General features: G+C 46.0%; 1 protein-coding gene across 4 annotated transcripts in view; it reads left to right on the top strand.

Moving 5' to 3' along the window:
* The window catches only part of MATN2 (matrilin 2), a 175,910-nt gene that overhangs the window by 52,890 nt on the left and 105,855 nt on the right, over positions 1–17,165 (top strand). For all 4 annotated transcript variants that reach the window (XM_030937687.1, XM_030937686.1, XM_030937688.1 and 1 more), the window contains exon 3: positions 12,687–13,256. In XM_030937687.1, the coding sequence (XP_030793547.1) occupies positions 12,687–13,256 (570 nt within the window). The remainder of the gene's footprint in view (positions 1–12,686; positions 13,257–17,165) is intronic.

A 17,165-nucleotide genomic window follows, 5' to 3' on the forward strand; every position in this document is an offset into this window, starting at 1 on the left:
ACGTTAAGTTACTCATTTGGCTTACTGTCATCACGACCTGGTGCTGAGAAGGCACATTTGAACTCTGGTAGGTGCAGCAGGTGAATCACTGGGCCTGAGCGATGCCTCCCAGGGCACTGGCCAGGGCAGAGGGTGAAGTGGGGACATTTGCACTTAGGGGACTGTGTCTTGAGTTGAGCTTTATCTCCTGAGTCGCATGCCAGGTTCAGCTGCCAGTCAATGTGTTATCTGGTGATGGGGAGGGTAAAGGGCTCTTCACTCTTGGACACCTACTGGGAGCAGTGGCTAAAAATGCAGGTATTAGAGTCAAACTGACTTGGGGTTTAAATCCCTGTTCTGCCCCCACTCATTAATCCCCTCACTGTGCAATTGCCACTTAAACCCTCTGAGCCTCACACAAGTGGAGGACAACGGTGCCTATCTTCTTTATTTTCTGAACCTAATTGAATGCCAGATATGTATGTCATGCACGTGATCTGATAATGGAACAGAATATTTGCATCAGGAGACACGAGAGACTCCAGGATGTATGACTGCCATATTTCCAAGGCCACTCCTGGTTTGGGGGAAGAAGGTGGCAGGACATCAGAATGGGGTGCCCTGTCACTATCTTCTTTTCTAGACCCTTGGCAGATGGTCTCTCAGGCTCACATATCCCTAGAGAGAGAGCTCTCAGAATTGTTGTGCTTAAGAATCACTTGGAGCAATTACAAATGCAGATTCTTGGGCCTTAACCCCAGATATTCTGATTCCCTGGGTCTAGGGTACAGCTGGAATGCAGTGGTGCGATCGCAACTCACTGCAACCTCTGCCTCTCAAGTTCAAGCAATTCTCCTGCCTCAGCCTCCTGAGTAGCTGGGATTACAGGCGCCTGCCACTATGCCTGGCTAATTTTTGTATTTTTAGTAGAGGCAGGGTTTCACTATGTTGGCCAGGCTGGTCTCAAACTCCTGACCTCAAGTGATCCACCCACCTTGGCCTCCCAAAGTGCTGGGATTACAGGCATGAGCCACCATGCCTGGCTGTCCCCACCTGTTTCTGATGTTATCGAGCTGTCGCGTATCCCAGCTGCTACCTGTTCTTTATTGTGCCTTTGCTGACGAGCATTCCCAGCCCATTCCAGCTCATGGCAGGGTATCTGCAATCTTTCTCTTCCCTGCCCTCCCACACCCCCCACCCACAAGCTTTACCTGGAAGCTCATGTACACACCAAAGGGAATAAGCAAGGACCCAGACGGGCAGCCAGGTGCCTGGCACTAGATCGGGTACTAGGGATTCATAGGAGACACTGCATGTGGCCACGTAGCTGCAGGAGATACTGGTGGAAGGCAGTCAGACAGAGGTAAGCAGGAAGTGTTGGGGCTCAGAGGAAGGCCATTGAGGCCAGTGGAGAGTGGCCCATCAAGGAAAGGTTTTCAAAATAGATAACCACAGGGCTGAGTCTTAAGCTGAACAGGGAGCTGAGGGCATGCCTAGCAGAGAGGGCGCTGTGTAGGGACTACAGACAGGCAGTGTGACATTGTTGGGGTATAAGGTATAGGGCAGGGAGTGGTGGGCTGGTGTAGAAGGCTGAGTTCATGAGTTCATTCTCCCCTGAACATCAGCAACCTTGCCATTAGTGACCCTTAGGATGGTGGCTTTTGAATAAATTGCTTTGATTGAATAACTCCCCGAGACTTATGGATACTGGCAGTTTATGTGTTTATTTATGCATTTATTTATGAGACAGAGTTTGGCTCTGTTGCCCAGGCTGGAGTACAGTGGCATGATCTCGGCTCACTGCAGTCTCTGCCTTCTGGATTCAAGCAATTCTCCTGCCTCAGCCTCCTGAGTAGCTGGGACTACAGGAGCACACCACCATGCCTGGCTAGTTTTTGCATTTTTAGTAGAGATGGGGTTTTGCCATGTTGGTCTCGAACTCCTGACCTCAGGTGATCTGCCCACCTCAGCCTCCCAAAATGCTGGGATTACAGGCAGGAGCCACTTCACCCAGCTCGATACTGGGAATTTAAAGCTGTCATTTCCAGCTCTTGTGACTCAGATCAATGAAACTCACCAAAATACTCATTCATGGGAAAGTTCTGGCAGAAAGAGGAAGATTAAGGTCCATTTTTTGTCAGGAGAGTCTCTCTCTGGAAAAGCCATTGATGAGATGACTGGGGCATAAGGTTGGGAGGAGTCTAATGGGAGTGATTGGAAAGTGACACCTTGAGGACAAATCGGTTTCTTTTCATAAGCTCCCTCCAGTCTGTGTGTGATGGGAAATTGGAGTGCTGTGTCAAGAGGAATCCTGTGATTGAACTTTGATTCTGAGACCAGGACTGATTAGGGCTGTCAGCCACAGATGCCAGGGCTGGGGACATGGGGGTGACATGCAAGGCTTGGACTTGCCATCCTGGCTGCAGATTTTATCATGTGACCAGCTGTCTCTCTTTCTTTGGTTTATGCAGTTGATTTCAAACCCTACATGCAGGGCTTGACATTTTTACCAATTACACTCATCTTATTAGTTTCTACTCATTATTCCATCCCTCAGAAACCCTTTCTGGGCCTGACTCTATTACTCAGATTATTAGCAGTTCCTCCCAGCGTTGTATGCAGTGGTGTAGGGAGAACCACGAATGCCTCCAGAATTTGCAAAAATGTTCGGAAAATGTTACCAAGTGGGAAATGATTTGCTAATGAGTTCACAATATGTCTTAGACCCATTAAGTAATCCAGGGTGTCTCCCTAATATAGTAGAAGCAAGTTTTCAGAATAATCCCCAGTGGTTTTTTCAGAAAATGTGAATAGAGCACGACTGAGTCAAAGAAAGCCCTAGCTCATCAACTGCCTTCTGCAGTGTCAGGCCTGATGCAATGCCGCAGCTGGCGACTGACTAATAAGGGAATTGGAGAGGGGAGAATTGATTATTTCCTGGCCAAGGACCATGGTGCCTTAATCAAGTGCCCTAAATGCAGGCCACTGCAGGGGAAGTCGCTCTGGGGTACAAAACAAATATAGTCTAAATTACATCTGAAATAGCCTTTCAATTGTCCTTAAGTACTGAGAGCTGGTCACAGTCTGGAGGCACACAGGGACAGAAGCACCTGAGGAGGCTCAGGGGCCGCATCTCGGGTGTCTGTGGACGTGCTCCTGCAGGAGCACAGTGGTGAGTGGGATCCCAGTGCTGTGTCGCATGGTCGTCTTTGCTCTCAGTCCATCTGTCTCTCTGTCTTTCTTTGACAAGCTCATGTAGTTCAAGTCTCATAAATCAAATGCTTATAGCCAGGGTTCCCAAGCCCCAGGCTGTGGACCAATATCAATCTGTGACCTGTTAGGAACCAGGCTGCACAGCAGGAAGTGAACGGCAGGTGATCATTACCACCTGAGCTCCACCTCCTGTGAGATCAGTGGCGACATTCCATTCTCATACGAGCGCAAACCCTATTGTGAACTGTGCATGCGAGGCATCTAGGTTGCGAACTCCTTATGAGAATCTAAATAATGCCTCATGATCTGAGGTGAAACAGTCCCCCTCTTCCCCACTCTGTCCCTGGAAAATTTGTCTTCCGTGAAACCAGTCCCTGGTACCAAAAAGGTTGGGGACTACTGGCTTATTGGATGCAATTTCCTTGTATTCTGGTGTGCTAGTTTTATATTCTTATGGTGGAGGATCCATACCACTTTCACAGTTTGATGAGAATATCTCTTCCAATCTTTCTATTTGTTTTGTTCTGACCCCATGCCCACCTGTCAGCCCTCCATCATGAATGCGGTTTTACCTGGAAGCTCATGTGCCGACCCTTCACATGGCCAGCCTTGTCTGCCTGCCCTTATTTCTCACTGAAAAAGAATGTTAGCCCTTATAGTCAGACAGTGTCTCATATGATTAGCTAGTTTACCTCTATTCATTTTTTCAGACATGGGTAAAATTGAGTATTTCAATCTTTGTTGCAGAGCACCAGCCTGTACGACCAGGTTGGTAGAAGGATTCTATTTCATGTGCCAGTTCTGACAGATTGTTTACTGGTACTTGAAGTGCCACGTTGAAAGGATCCAGACTGAGGGGGACAGGGCCAGAATTGATTCACAATATCTGCCAGAGACTGAAGAAAAAGGCATTGCTAAGCTTGCTTAGAGCCTGAAATAGTCAACCATTCCCTCTCCTTCTCTACCAAGAGATAGTCAACCACTCCCTCACTGTCCTTCTCTCTCAGCACGTATCATTAGAGACCTCCTTCCAGACTGGCTTGATATGTTTATACTTATCAACAACAGCACACTGTATCTTTTTGGTCTTCCTGCTTCATGTATCCCATTATTATTTGTGTCCCTTTCACAGTCGGGAGTCTTTTCCTTCCTTTGTATCCCCAGGGCCTGACATACAATAGGTATGTTGAATGACTGGCTCTACGTTAACAGTTCTACCTAATTGTTCTGCATACAGGGAATCTGCCTCATTAGGGTCAGTCATTTGCCTTGCTGAGATCCATACTACAGAGTTCCCTGGATCCTCTTGCTCTGTGCCATCTAGGAATAAAACATACATTTTGCACGCCCCCCCTTTTTTTTCTTTCTTAAACTCCTGCTGGCTCATTATGATCATGGCTTACTGTCTCTCTTTCTCTCTGTTCTTCTCTCATCATAAAACAGCTTTTTGTCCCCAGTGTCCCTTTGAAACTCTTGGTGAGCTAGTTTATTCTCTGTCCCTTTAGGAAATTTTAATCATGTTTTTAATCATGCTTCGTAGTGTTTTGGGTCACCCTTACATAATTTTTAAAATCCTCTGGTTATTCCTAGTTCTAAGAACAGTTTTGGCTCTTGGCTTACTGCTGCTCTGTCCAGCATTACCCTTGTCATAATTGTTGGTGATTTCAATATCCACATGAATCATGAATCATCCTTTAATAGCTTTGAGATTCTTTTCTCCAATATTCTGGTCTTCCACCAGATCTCAACCACTCACTTCTCTCTCTCTCTCTCTCTTTTTTTTTTTTTTTTTGAGATGGAGCCTCGCTTTGGTTGTCCAGATTGGAGTGTAGTGGCACAATCTCAGCTCACTGCTACGTCTAGCCTCCCGGGTTCAAGCGAGTCTCCTGCCTCAGCCTCCCAAGTAGCTGGGATAACAGGTCCCTGCCACCACGCCTGCCTAATATTTGTATTTTTAGTAGAGATGGTGTTTCACCATATTGGCCAGGCTGATCTCGAACTCCTAACCTCAAGTGATCCACCCACCTTGGCCTTGCAAAGTGCTGGGATTACAGGCATGAGCTACTGTTCCCAGCTAGATTTCAGCCACACTCTTATCTTGACTGTGTAATTACAGTAACTTTTATCCCGCCATAATCTCAGTTTAAACCTCCTATCTTCCCAGCTTACCCCTACTAGTATTCCAACTCCAACAATTCTGTGACCTTATCTGGACTTTCAGTTAATTGATCCTGCTCTTTTTTCACTGTCTTTCACCTCGATTCCTCTATTTCCTGCTTCCCCAGCTTTAATTCCATCGGGAATCACTATAGTCACTGTCAACTACCTTTGCCCCTTTCCTGATTCATCATTCTCGTTTGGCTACATGATAACCCTGGTTACATTCAACTTTTGCCAGCCTTCCCCCATATCTGTGTAGCCGAATGTGGCTGCAGCAAAACATGCAACCACGTGGATTGGTCTCATGTGAATTTCATAACTGCAGCCTTCACGTAGGCCTTTAATGTGGCCTGGAAATCATACTCTAGTTCCCTAATCCCTTCACTCTTCCACTGTCCTAGAAACTGTTACAGTTTTTTTCACTTGTATTATTACATTTTTCACGGTTCTCTTGTTAAGTGCCCACAAACCATCTGCTCGTGGGAACTTTGCTGGGAATTGATATGGAACATCACATTTTCTGAAATCAGTTTTCCTGGGTATTTGACTATTGTGCAGACTATAGTCCTTCTATTCCCCACAGCCCTTCAAAGATTGGTGACCTCTCTGTCTCCATCACACCTGTCCCATCCTTCATTCTCCCCCGACCCTTGCTCCTACTGAAGCTTTCCATAAGCGCCTGTCAAGGAGTGAGAATGGGAACCACCCGTGGCTTGATTTGCTGGGCTGCTGCTATCCAGGGAGGCAAGCATCTGTTTTCATCATATTATTAAGTTTTTTTTTTTTAAGCACTTGGCAGGAGGTAGGCAAGTTTGGGCCATTGCTCTCAGGCCCTGAGTCCAGGCACGGAAAGAACTGACCCCAGAGAGCCAGTGCAGCCCTGGTGCATCTTGCATATTCTGGAAATGGCAGATCTAAAAGGACAAAATCCTTTCATATTCATCATGAGTATAGCTTGGTGGTTAAGAGTGCAGACTACAGAACCATCACGATGGGTTCAGATCCCAGCTCCTCTACTTCCTAGTGATAAAAGAAAAAATTCAACCAAATTGAATTTAAAGGAGTTTAACTGAGCAATGAACAATTTGTGAATCGGGCAGCACCCAGAATCACAGCAGATTCACAGAGACTCCAGTACAGCCACATGGTGGAGGATTTATAGACAAAAAAAGGGAAATGACATACAGAAATCAAAAGTGAGGTACACAACGGGTGGATTGGCTACCAGCTGGCGTTTTTCTTATTTGAACATGGTTTGAACACTCAGCAGTGTATGAATGGTTGAAATACGGCCGCTGGGATTGGCCAAGACTCAGCTATTGTTACAGATGCATACTCCTAAGTTAGGTTTTCAATCTTGTCTGCTTACTAATCTTGGTTGCAGTTTTTCCACAAAGACTGAAATATAGAAGCATGGAGTCATTCTCAGGCCATATTTGGTTCACTTTTACACTAGGTAGGAGAACTCAAGCAAGTCATCTCACCTCTAGACTCACCGTCCCCATCTATTAAAGAACAGTAACAACACCTACTTTTTTTTATTTTTTTATTTTATTTTATTTTTTTTTTGAGATGGAGTCTCGCTCTGTCGCCCAGGCTGGAGTGTAGTGGCCGGATCTCAGCTCACTGCAAGCTCCGCCTCCCAGGTTCACGCCATTCTCCTGCCTCAGCCTCCCGAGTAGCTGGGACTACAGGCGCCCGCCACCTCGCCCGGCTAGTTTTTTGTATTTTTTAGTAGAGACGGGGTTTCACCGTGTTCGCCAGGATGGTCTCGATCTCCTGACCTCGGAATCCACCCGTCGCGGCCTCCCAAAGTGCTGGGATTACAGGCTTGAGCCACCGCGCCCGGCCCAACAACACCTACTTTTTAAGGTGTGTGTGAAGAGTAAACAAGCCAACACCTGTAAAGCATTCAGAACAAGGCCTGGCACTAATTAAGTGCTCAATAAATATTAGCTATAAATTACGATTATTTTCTCTTTTGAGTCTCACAACAGTATTGTAAGGTATTATTATCCCTATCTTGCAGAGGAAGAGACTGAGGGTCACACAGGTTAAGGAGAGGCTCAAGATCATTTGGACAGAAAGTGGCAGAGGTTGGGCTTGCATGGGATCATAGGACTCTAATACTGTTTCACTTAGGATTTCAGAGCCCGCTTTGGTCTCCAGATGAAATGATTTTACCCTTGTCATGGAGATTCATACTCATTCCTTCTCCAAATGTGTCCTAACTTCCCCAGGCAGATGGCACCAAATATTTACAGTATGATTACACGGCCTTGATTGAATTTAGCCAGAACGGGAGAGAGGCTGATTAGTGACAAGGCTGCAATCTTGAGAGGAGGAAATAGTTCTGAGGTTGCACATTGTCATTCTGCTGGAGTAGAAATGTTGCTTAAAATTGTCCTGGCTCAGTTCCCTTTCTCTGGAAGGGTAAAAGACACTCATTTGCCCAATACATGGACTTTGGAGTCAAGCTGACAGTACTGGAAGAGCTGTTAACAGAGTCCAGATCATCACTTTATGGTTAGAGGGAGGACGTTTTATTATGGGCCCACAAACCGTCTTCCAATTGTGGCTGAAAACCCTGTCATGAGAGGCCAGAAGGAAGATCATTGTATGTTCTTCTCCCAGGCCAAGGAGACAGGATGTCCTTCATCAGAACTAATTGTCAGCATAAGACAATTCCTGTGCTTATGCTGGAAATCCATTTCCTGGAAACAACTCTCAACAGTTCCCATGTGGAGAATATGTGAGACTTTTTACAGCAAATGTTTTAGAGTGTTTCCAGGTATCTGCAAAGCTCCTATCATAATAGCTGGCTGTATTGATAATTTCCTAAGGGTGCCTGCCATGAGACAATGGAAAGGGCATCAGGTCTGACCATGGTGAGCCATGAGGGCCTTGCAAAGATAGAGTCAACTCTCTGGGCCTCAGTTTTCCTTTCTATAAAGTGAGTGACTTGGACTCTGTTGGGACCCCTCCACCTCTAAGAGTCTACTAGTCTATGATTCCATGAATTAAACTTCAGAAGTGGTTATGCTCCCTCATAAAATGGTAAAGATTTGGGTCCCAGAATCTCTGACTCCATTAGCAGGACCACACCTCCTCTAGAACTTTTTGGCTTCGTGTTTGTCATCATCTTTTTGAACTAACTGCTCTGATTCAATCTCTTTCACCTGACGACTTGCTTCCACCAGAATTCCATTTAATTCCACAGATGTTGAATGAAGACTTTCTGTGTTTCCAACTGCATGCCTACAAAGATAAATGAGACTAGTTTCCTAACCTTGGGGAAGTCCCAGTGAGATAGCAAGGTCACTTTATAGAACTTCTTTTCTCCAGAGAGCTCTCTATTTCTTTGACTTGTGTGTGTCCCTAGACCAGTAACATTGACTTCACCAGGGAACTTGTTAGAAATGGAAACCTACGGAATCAGAAGCTCTGGGGTTGTGGTGCACTGGTCTTAGTTTTTTTGTTTGTTTGTTTTTGTTGTTGTTGTTGCTTTTGAGATGGAGTTCCACTCTTGTTGCCCAGGCTGGAGCGCAATGGCATGATCTTGGCTCACAGCAACTTCTGCCTTCCAGGTTCAAGTGATTCTCTTGTCTCAGCCTCCTGCGGGCATGCACCACCACAACCAGCTAATTTTGTATTATTATTATTATTATTATTATTATTATCATCACATTTTTAGTAGAGATGGGGTTTCTCCTTGTTGGTCAGGCTGGTCTTGAACTCCCGACCTCAGGTGATCCACCTGCCTTGGCCTCCCAAAGTGCTGGGATTATAGGCGTGAGACACTGTGCACTTGGCCTGGTCTTAGTTTTTAATAAGTCCTCTAGAGAATTGAGATGCACATTTGAGTTTGAGAACCATTGAACTAGCCCTTTCAGGGACAAGCTATGAGACTGTGGTTCTGAGCCTTCAGGGACCCAAGGAGACATTTTGAAGAAAATTCAGTTACTTGGGCTGCCAGGACTTGGTGTTTTCAACTCAGAATTAGAGCTTTCTTGGAACCTCCAACAACATTTTGAACCTTTGTGGTGTTTTTGTAAATGTGCAGGTGTTGTGGAAGCTACCCATTTGTTTTGTAGGGAAAGAATCCAATTTAGCACACAATTCTCCATGGAACTTCCAGGCTTCCCTTTAAATTGATTGTGATGCTTGGATAGATACTGACACCATGACTAAGACCCATAATAAAGGCCCAATCCAAGGAGGATCCGCTACTTCCAAAGATCTCCAAAGGAAGAGAGTTCTCAGAGTGTGAGTCTTGTGTGAATTTCCCTCCCTTCAAAGGTGCCTTAATTAATATCCTTCTCCATGGCAGGGTCTAAGCCTGGCCCCTCTTTTCAGCAGGTAAAGATTATTGGGTCACATTCTCCCTGCAGTAAGTTCAGACATTAAGGGTGGGGCAGGTGTGGCTCTTGGAGAGGGGACCTGCCTGGGTCTTGGGAATGCTCTCCCTTGTCCTCCTTCCTGGGATCTGCAGATCCATCATCCACTGCCCCAACCCAGGGCTATAGGCTAAACCATAGGAGCCTTCATGAAAATGAGACACCCCCGCCTTCTTTTTTTTCTTTTTTCTGAGAAGGAGTCTTGCACTGTCGCCCGGGCTGGAGTGCAGTGGCACCATCTCAGCTCACTGCAACCTCCACCTCCTGGATTCAAGCGATTCTCCTGCCTCAGCCTCCCAAGTAGCTGGGACTGCAGGCACATGCCACCATGCTTGCCTAATTTTTTGTATTTTTAGTAGAGATAGGGCTTCACAATGTTAGCCAAGATGGTCTCGATCTCCTGACCTCATGATCCACCCACCTCGGCCTCCCAAAGTGCTGGGATTACAGGCATGAGCCACTGCACCTGGCTGAAAAGCACCCACTTAAGGTGCCTCTTAGGGTGAACTCAGCCCCTGGGGCTCAGGGCTTGGCTGGATTTCAGTTCCTCTCACTTCCTTGAGCAGGTGCCTGTGTGCAGCACCAACTATACAGCCATAGCTGTAACCCTGCCCCTACCAAGCCTAGGGCTGGACATGAGTGAGGGCTGATGGAGGGGTGGGCAGGGGAGAGCCTATACATGCAGCCAGCACATGTCGGGAGTTCCCACATGCTGGATCCTTCATTACATAATTTCCTTAAATTCTTACAGCTGCCCAACGAGGTGGATAGTGGTTGCACCTCTGTATATTTTTTTCTTTTTCTAAATTATGAAAGATTTCAAACCCTCAGTGCTCCCATGTTCTCATCTATGCAGTGGGTATGATGCTTCTTGCTCCTTTCTCAAAAACTTGTTCTGAAAATCAAATGACACCACAGTGACAAAGAGCTCTGGAAAAAAGATGTTAAAACATCCTGCAAATGTTGGGTTTCATATAGATCTTATCGCTGAGACCTCAAAGGCTCAGTTTCTGGGTCCTCTCTTTTGAGACACTCACCCTGGACTCACCCAGCCCCCAGGGTTATGCATGGGTATGGCAAAAGGTTGGTTTCCTGCCAGGCTACTGGTGTTTGGGGGGGTGCCTCCTCTCCTAAAACCATTAGACTTGTAAGGCAGCAAGGATGAGGTGTGTGTGCAGGCACTCAGGGACGAGTCACAGTCTGGCAAGCTGGCCTGGACAGGATGACCTCACGGGCCTTTCCCACTTCTCATTTTTATGACTAGCTTCACTGTTTCATTTTGGCTTTCTCTCTCTTTCTTGCAGCTGTGGTGATTAGGATTTAGGGCAAGCATTTGGGATCCCTTTTTTAATCCCTTTCAAATCCTGATTCAGCTGCAAAGTCCGGGAAGGGAGGAGAGAACAGGGGAGGAGGGACCCACCCTGGTGAAAGGCAGTAGCTCAGAATATCCGAGAAACTCCAACAGGAATGCCCAGCCTCCACCCACTGAGGCTGGAGGCCTCTCATCTCATCCAATATCATCCTAATGCTAGAAACACAAAAGGGATGAGTTTGTCTATGGACTCAAACCTTTTACAGCCTTCTTGCTTAGATGCTTAAGGCATAAATATGGTAGTCATGGTGGTAAGGGAAAGACTTAACATTTGCCTTTTTCCAATTTAACTGTGTCCTTTGTTGAAATATTTCTTAGGTCCCCTTTTCTCCATTTCCACTACTGTCCTGGGATTAGATCTGAGTCCCCCTCTCAATGAGATTAGTCCAGAAATTGTGTAGACCATCCATCTTGCAAACCACTGCCAGACTCTGTTGACTTTTCGTTATGTAACTCCCCTATGGGAGAGGTAAGTTACATAATATGATGCTAAGATGCCCCTCACTGGTGGCATCATGTACATATTTCTCAGTCTGAAAGGAAAGGTCTTTTTAAACTGGCTTCAGGCCATCTCTCCAACTAATTTCTTCCTGAAACTCCTAATATTCCCTCTACTGCAAGGTCTCATCACTTATTCTGTTACTCACCACATTCATTCCATCTTGGGCTTTGGTTCATGTGATCCACTCCATGTGCGCCTTCTCTCTAATCTAATCACCATGCACCTATGAGGTCAGCTAATGTCCCATCTCCTTGACACCAGCCCATTCATATCCCTATTCTCTTAGCAGCTATTGTCAGGACCACACAGTTTTTGTGACAGTTATTCTTTCATAGTTTTATTAGTTATGTCTCCCCAGGTAGACCGGAAGCTCCTTAACTTTGGACCCTGTCCTAAGCTTCTGTTATATTCTCTGCAGTGCCCAGCCAAGCTTATGTGTCATGCAGTAAAGAATAAAATAATTTTGACCCTGATCAGGTATTTGGTTACATAAAAACTGCATTGGCGACTTTCTGGAAACTAACATGTTGATTTATCTTGCAAAAAGATTGCTATCTGATTATAGCCAGTAGTCATGATCTTCCAGCCATGCACAAATATAACCTTATACTTCATGAGTGGGGAGGAAAATTGATGAAGACTGGAGGTTTCAAAGGTGATCATCAGCCCCAGGATTTCCAACAATAGCTGATCTGCACTGGGTCCTTAATTCCCTTTTAATGTTTTTATATTTGTATTTATAAATATTTTTAATTCAATCTTGCTCTTGTCGCCCAGGCTGGAGTTCAATGGCACTATCTCAGCTCACTGCAACCTCTGCTTCCCGGTTTCAAGCGATTCTCCTGCCTCAGCCTCTTGAGTGGCTGGGAATGCAGGTGCCCGCCACCATACCAGGCTAATTTTTGTGTTTTTAGTAGAGACAGGGTTTTACAGTGTTGACCAGGCTGGTTTTGAACTCCTGACCTCAGGTGATCCACCCGCCTCCCAAAGTGTTGGGATTACAGGTGTGAGCCACCACGCCTGGCCTCTCTTCTAATGTATTTGACCACTCCTTTTTCCCCAGAGAGCTCCTGTGAGAACAAGCGGGCAGACCTGGTTTTCATCATTGACAGCTCCCGCAGTGTCAACACCCATGACTATGCAAAGGTCAAGGAGTTCCTCATGGACATCTTGCAATTCTTGGACATTGGTCCTGACGTCACCCGAGTGGGCCTGCTCCAATATGGCAGCACTGTCAAGAATGAGTTCTCCCTCAAGACCTTCAAGAGGAAGTCCGAGGTGGAGCGTGCTGTCAAGAGGATGCGGCATCTGTCCACGGGCACCATGACGGGGCTGGCCATCCAGTATGCCCTGAACATCGCATTCTCAGAAGCAGAGGGGGCCCGGCCCCTGAGGGAGAATGTGCCACGGGTCATAATGATTGTGACGGATGGGAGACCTCAGGACTCTGTGGCCGAGGTGGCTGCTAAGGCACGGGACACAGGCATCCTAATCTTTGCCATTGGTGTGGGCCAGGTAGACTTCAACACCTTGAAGGCCATTGGGAGTGAGCCCCATGAGGACCATGTCTTCCTGGTGGCCAATTTCAGCCAGATTGAGACGCTGACTTCCGTGTTCCAGAAGAAGTTGTGCAGTAAGTCCTGCTCCTCTGTCACTCTTCTAGATAAACCATTAGAATTCATTCATTCATCTTCAGGTGTTCATTCTGTGTTACCATGTTCCAGATACTGTGCTGGCAATGGGTTTTCAACAAAGGCCAAGATAAACACAATGTGCTCCAGAGGCTTACACTTTGACCAAGGAGACACTTCTTTTTCTTTTTCCTTTTGAGACGGAGTCTTGCTCTGTCGCCCAGGCTGGAGTGCAGCAGTGCGATCTCGGCTCACTGCAAGTTCCACCTCCTGGGTTCACAGCATTCTCCTGCCTCAGCCTCCCGAGTAGCTGGGACTACAGGTACCCACCACCACGCCCGGCTAATTTTTTGTATTTTTAGTAGAGATGGGGTTTCGCCGTGTTAGCCAGGATGGTCTCGATCTCCTGACCTCATGATCCACCCGCCTCAGCCTCCCAGAGTGCTGGGATTACAGCGTGAGTCACCGCGCCCGGCCACAGACACATATTTTTGTTTATTTATCTTTCAGAGACAGGGTCTTGCTCTGTCACCCAGGCTGTAGTGCAGTGGCATGATCAAAGCTCACTGTAACCTCGAACTCCGGGTCTTAGGTGATCCTCTTGCCTTAGCCTCACAAGTAGCTGGGACTATAGGTGTGCACCACCATGCCTGGCTTATTTTTTAATTATTTGTAGAGACAAGGTTTCGCCATGTTGCCCAGGCTGGTCTGAAACTCCTGGCCTCAAGTGATCCTCCTGCCTCAACCTCCCAAAGTGCTGGGATTACAGGCATGAGCACCCAGCTGAGACAGACATTAAATATGTAATTATACAAATAAGTAACTATAGTTGTCACAGTGTAATGGAGGAAGAATTTAGGACGTGACGGAGTGTGCAACCCCGGGACCTGACCTAGGCCTGGGTGCTCAGGGAGATTGCCCTGGGGAAGGGACACATAAGTCCAAGCCACAGAATGAGGAAGAGTAGATAGACAAAGTTTTTCTTCAGCACATGGAGCTGCCCTGGAATTCCCTAAGTTGGAATTCATGAGTTGGAGTAGGGATAGGAATAGAAAGGCAGAAAAAGTAACATAATCTCTCCTTGGATGGTGTGGAATACCATGGCATTTTTGCCCCATGGTGGTGCTGGCAGAGGATGCTTTCTCAGCTGACAAAGAGGTCCAACGTATACAGAGGACCAAGGTGTGGTCCTGGCAGCTCCCTGCCTGTTAAGATCGGAGGGGCCGCTCCTCACCTGCCAACTCTTTCTGCAGGAAGATGCCTCTCGGAGCTGCATTCTTCTGTGTTGGAAGCTTTCTTCCCTCTTTTGCTTTCTAACGCTCTTTCCATAGGTCTTCTCTCTCCCTTCCTTCCCGCGCACTTTCCAGTTATCTCTACCCCTGCTCCTGCCCCACTCTCCTCAGCTGGTCAGCCTGCATTCTCCGCAGTTTCCTGCCTCTGTGGCTGCCTTTCTGTTTCTTCCTCCTCCAGGAGGGCAGGGGCCAGCGGCCCAATCCGGGAACTCGAGTCCTGATTTGGTAAACAATGTCCCACCCTGACTTATCCATTCCCAGTGGTCCCTGTCCCTTCCAGCTACCATGAATCTTTGATGGGGAAATAAAAGGAAATAATCTATTTTTAAATATCTATTTGTAAATGATCTATGTGTAAATATCTATTTGTAAAATGTAAAATATCTTTTCCTAGAGCAGGGTGGAGAATGAGCTTTAGAGCCAGACTCCGCACCAACTCCCCAGGAGGGGGCACCCAGGAGGGGGTTCTCAGAATGTGACATATTCTAGACCCCTAAGATATAGGCCCCAGGGAAAAACAGTGTACTTTTGATGTGTATTAAACAAAATCCCCTGTTGAGAACTAACCTCAACAAGTGCAGAGATCTCATTTGTTCTTGACTCCAGAATCAAAAGATTTACTTAAGAAATCAATGCCATGAAGAAGAAAGAACTTTTTTCCTTGCAATGCCACTTGGAGAGTGTTCAGAAGTGCCATTTCCCTGGCACTGCAGAGGTCGTGTTGTGGTGTGCCATGGCCCAAGTCAGCTGGAACACTTTAATCAGCAGGACGCACTGCAAGCATTTCCAAGGTTTATGACTTTGAATGACTTCTGCAGAATTTATGTTTCCCCTTTCCTGAAAATATTAAAAGGGAAATTGGTTCTGTAACCATTTTGACAGTTTATTCATTTGTGTTGGAAAATTTTAATGGAGGGGTTCTTTTTATAATCATTCTGGATTTATCAGAAAATGGAAAGATAACATGATAAGGCTGAGGAGCTACACAGTGGGACTGACCACCCCCGCTCTGCCCCCATGGTGTTTAATAGGATATACCAATATGGACTTGTTCGTGGAAAAACTATCTCTGTGTGCTTTATGACAAGGCAGCAAAATGAAAAGGCAGTTTGGACTTTTCCTCCCTTCATCTTCTTTGTTATAATCTGGAAGCTCTAAGAAAACATCAGTGTTATTCCATTTGTTCCTGTGGCCTGAGAAATGAATCCCCTGTGAGTCCCCCCATCCACTCTGCAGGAGACAGGGCTGCTGTCTCTCCCTGCACTGCCCTGCCAGGCTTTGTTCAGCAGACTCAGCAGCAGTCTTGAAAGGCTGAAGAGGCCCCAGGGCCTCTTTATCAACTGCACAGTAAAGACTGCAGTAACTAACATTTATAAAGCACTTTTCCGTATGTTATCGCAGAAAGTCCCAGGAGGCAGGCAGCACACTCCTGCCACTCTCTTTTTACAGGTTAAGGAAGTTGCTAAGTGAGTCACCTGAAAAACAGATAGCCAAGATATAGTTGGATGCTAATTCCAAATCTCTTGCTCATTTCACTCCTCTGCATATTGGGAATTATAAATTCCTCTTTTAAGGTAAACTATTTTCTGATGGCCACCTCCACAGTCCAGCCTGGCCAGGTAAACCTACCTTGCAGTTGGCATTCACCTGAAATAGGTGAAACTCTGAAGGGCGCCTTCGTAGGAGGAAGAGGAGCTGACTCTAGCTGTACAATCTTGAGCAAATCTTTGTGCTCTCTGAGCCTCAGTTGTCTCATCTGTAAAATGGGATTTTATATGCAGAAAGTAGATGAGTGAACAGGTGTTGTAAATGGTAGAGTCCTATTCAGTGTGCACTGTGTTATGTATTATTACAATCAAATACACTGCGGACCAATGGGCTAGGCAGATGGCCTCAGTTTTGTTCTGCACTCAGATGATTAGACAACAATGGTGAGCATTTTCCAAGTTGCAGATGACATCTCTGAGGTTTCAGAAGTTTCATTTGTTCCTTAAACATTCATTGAACTTGTAAACCAAAAAGTATCTGAGACAAGTCCCAATCAATTTAAAAGTTTATTTTGCCAAGGTTAAGGACATGCCTGGAAAAAATGAACACAAAATCACAGGAACAATCTGTGGTCTGCGCCTTTTTCCAAAGATGATTCTGAGGGCTTCAGTATTTAAAAGGGAGAGAGGGAGGGCATGGTCACATTACTGAATCCACATGTTGCAAGAGAAAAGGAGCAGGTAAGGGAATGGTCAATTATATATTCCTCTAGCGCTCAGTAAATCAACACTTTACATAAGATAAGGTGAACATAGAGTAGCTACTTACGGAGATATTTAACCTTTTATCTGTAGCGATCTGCTTAGGAACAAAAGCAAAGGCAGTTTCTTGCATTACTCAGCTTTTAGCTTAATGTTTTTCCTTTTGGCATGGTGAATTGGGATTCTGAGATTTTATTTTCCTTTCACAAACTATACCCCAATAATAGCCAATCTTGTCCTGTGCTAGGTACTTTTAAATACAGTATTCCATTTCATACTTAAAATAGCCCTTTGAGGCAGGTACTATCATTATCTTTTTTTTCTTTCTAAGAGATAGGGTCTCACTATGTTGTCCAGGCTGGCCTCGAAC

Source organism: Rhinopithecus roxellana, chromosome 9 (assembly GCF_007565055.1).
Source record: "Rhinopithecus roxellana isolate Shanxi Qingling chromosome 9, ASM756505v1, whole genome shotgun sequence".
Lineage (NCBI taxonomy): Eukaryota > Metazoa > Chordata > Mammalia > Primates > Cercopithecidae > Rhinopithecus > Rhinopithecus roxellana.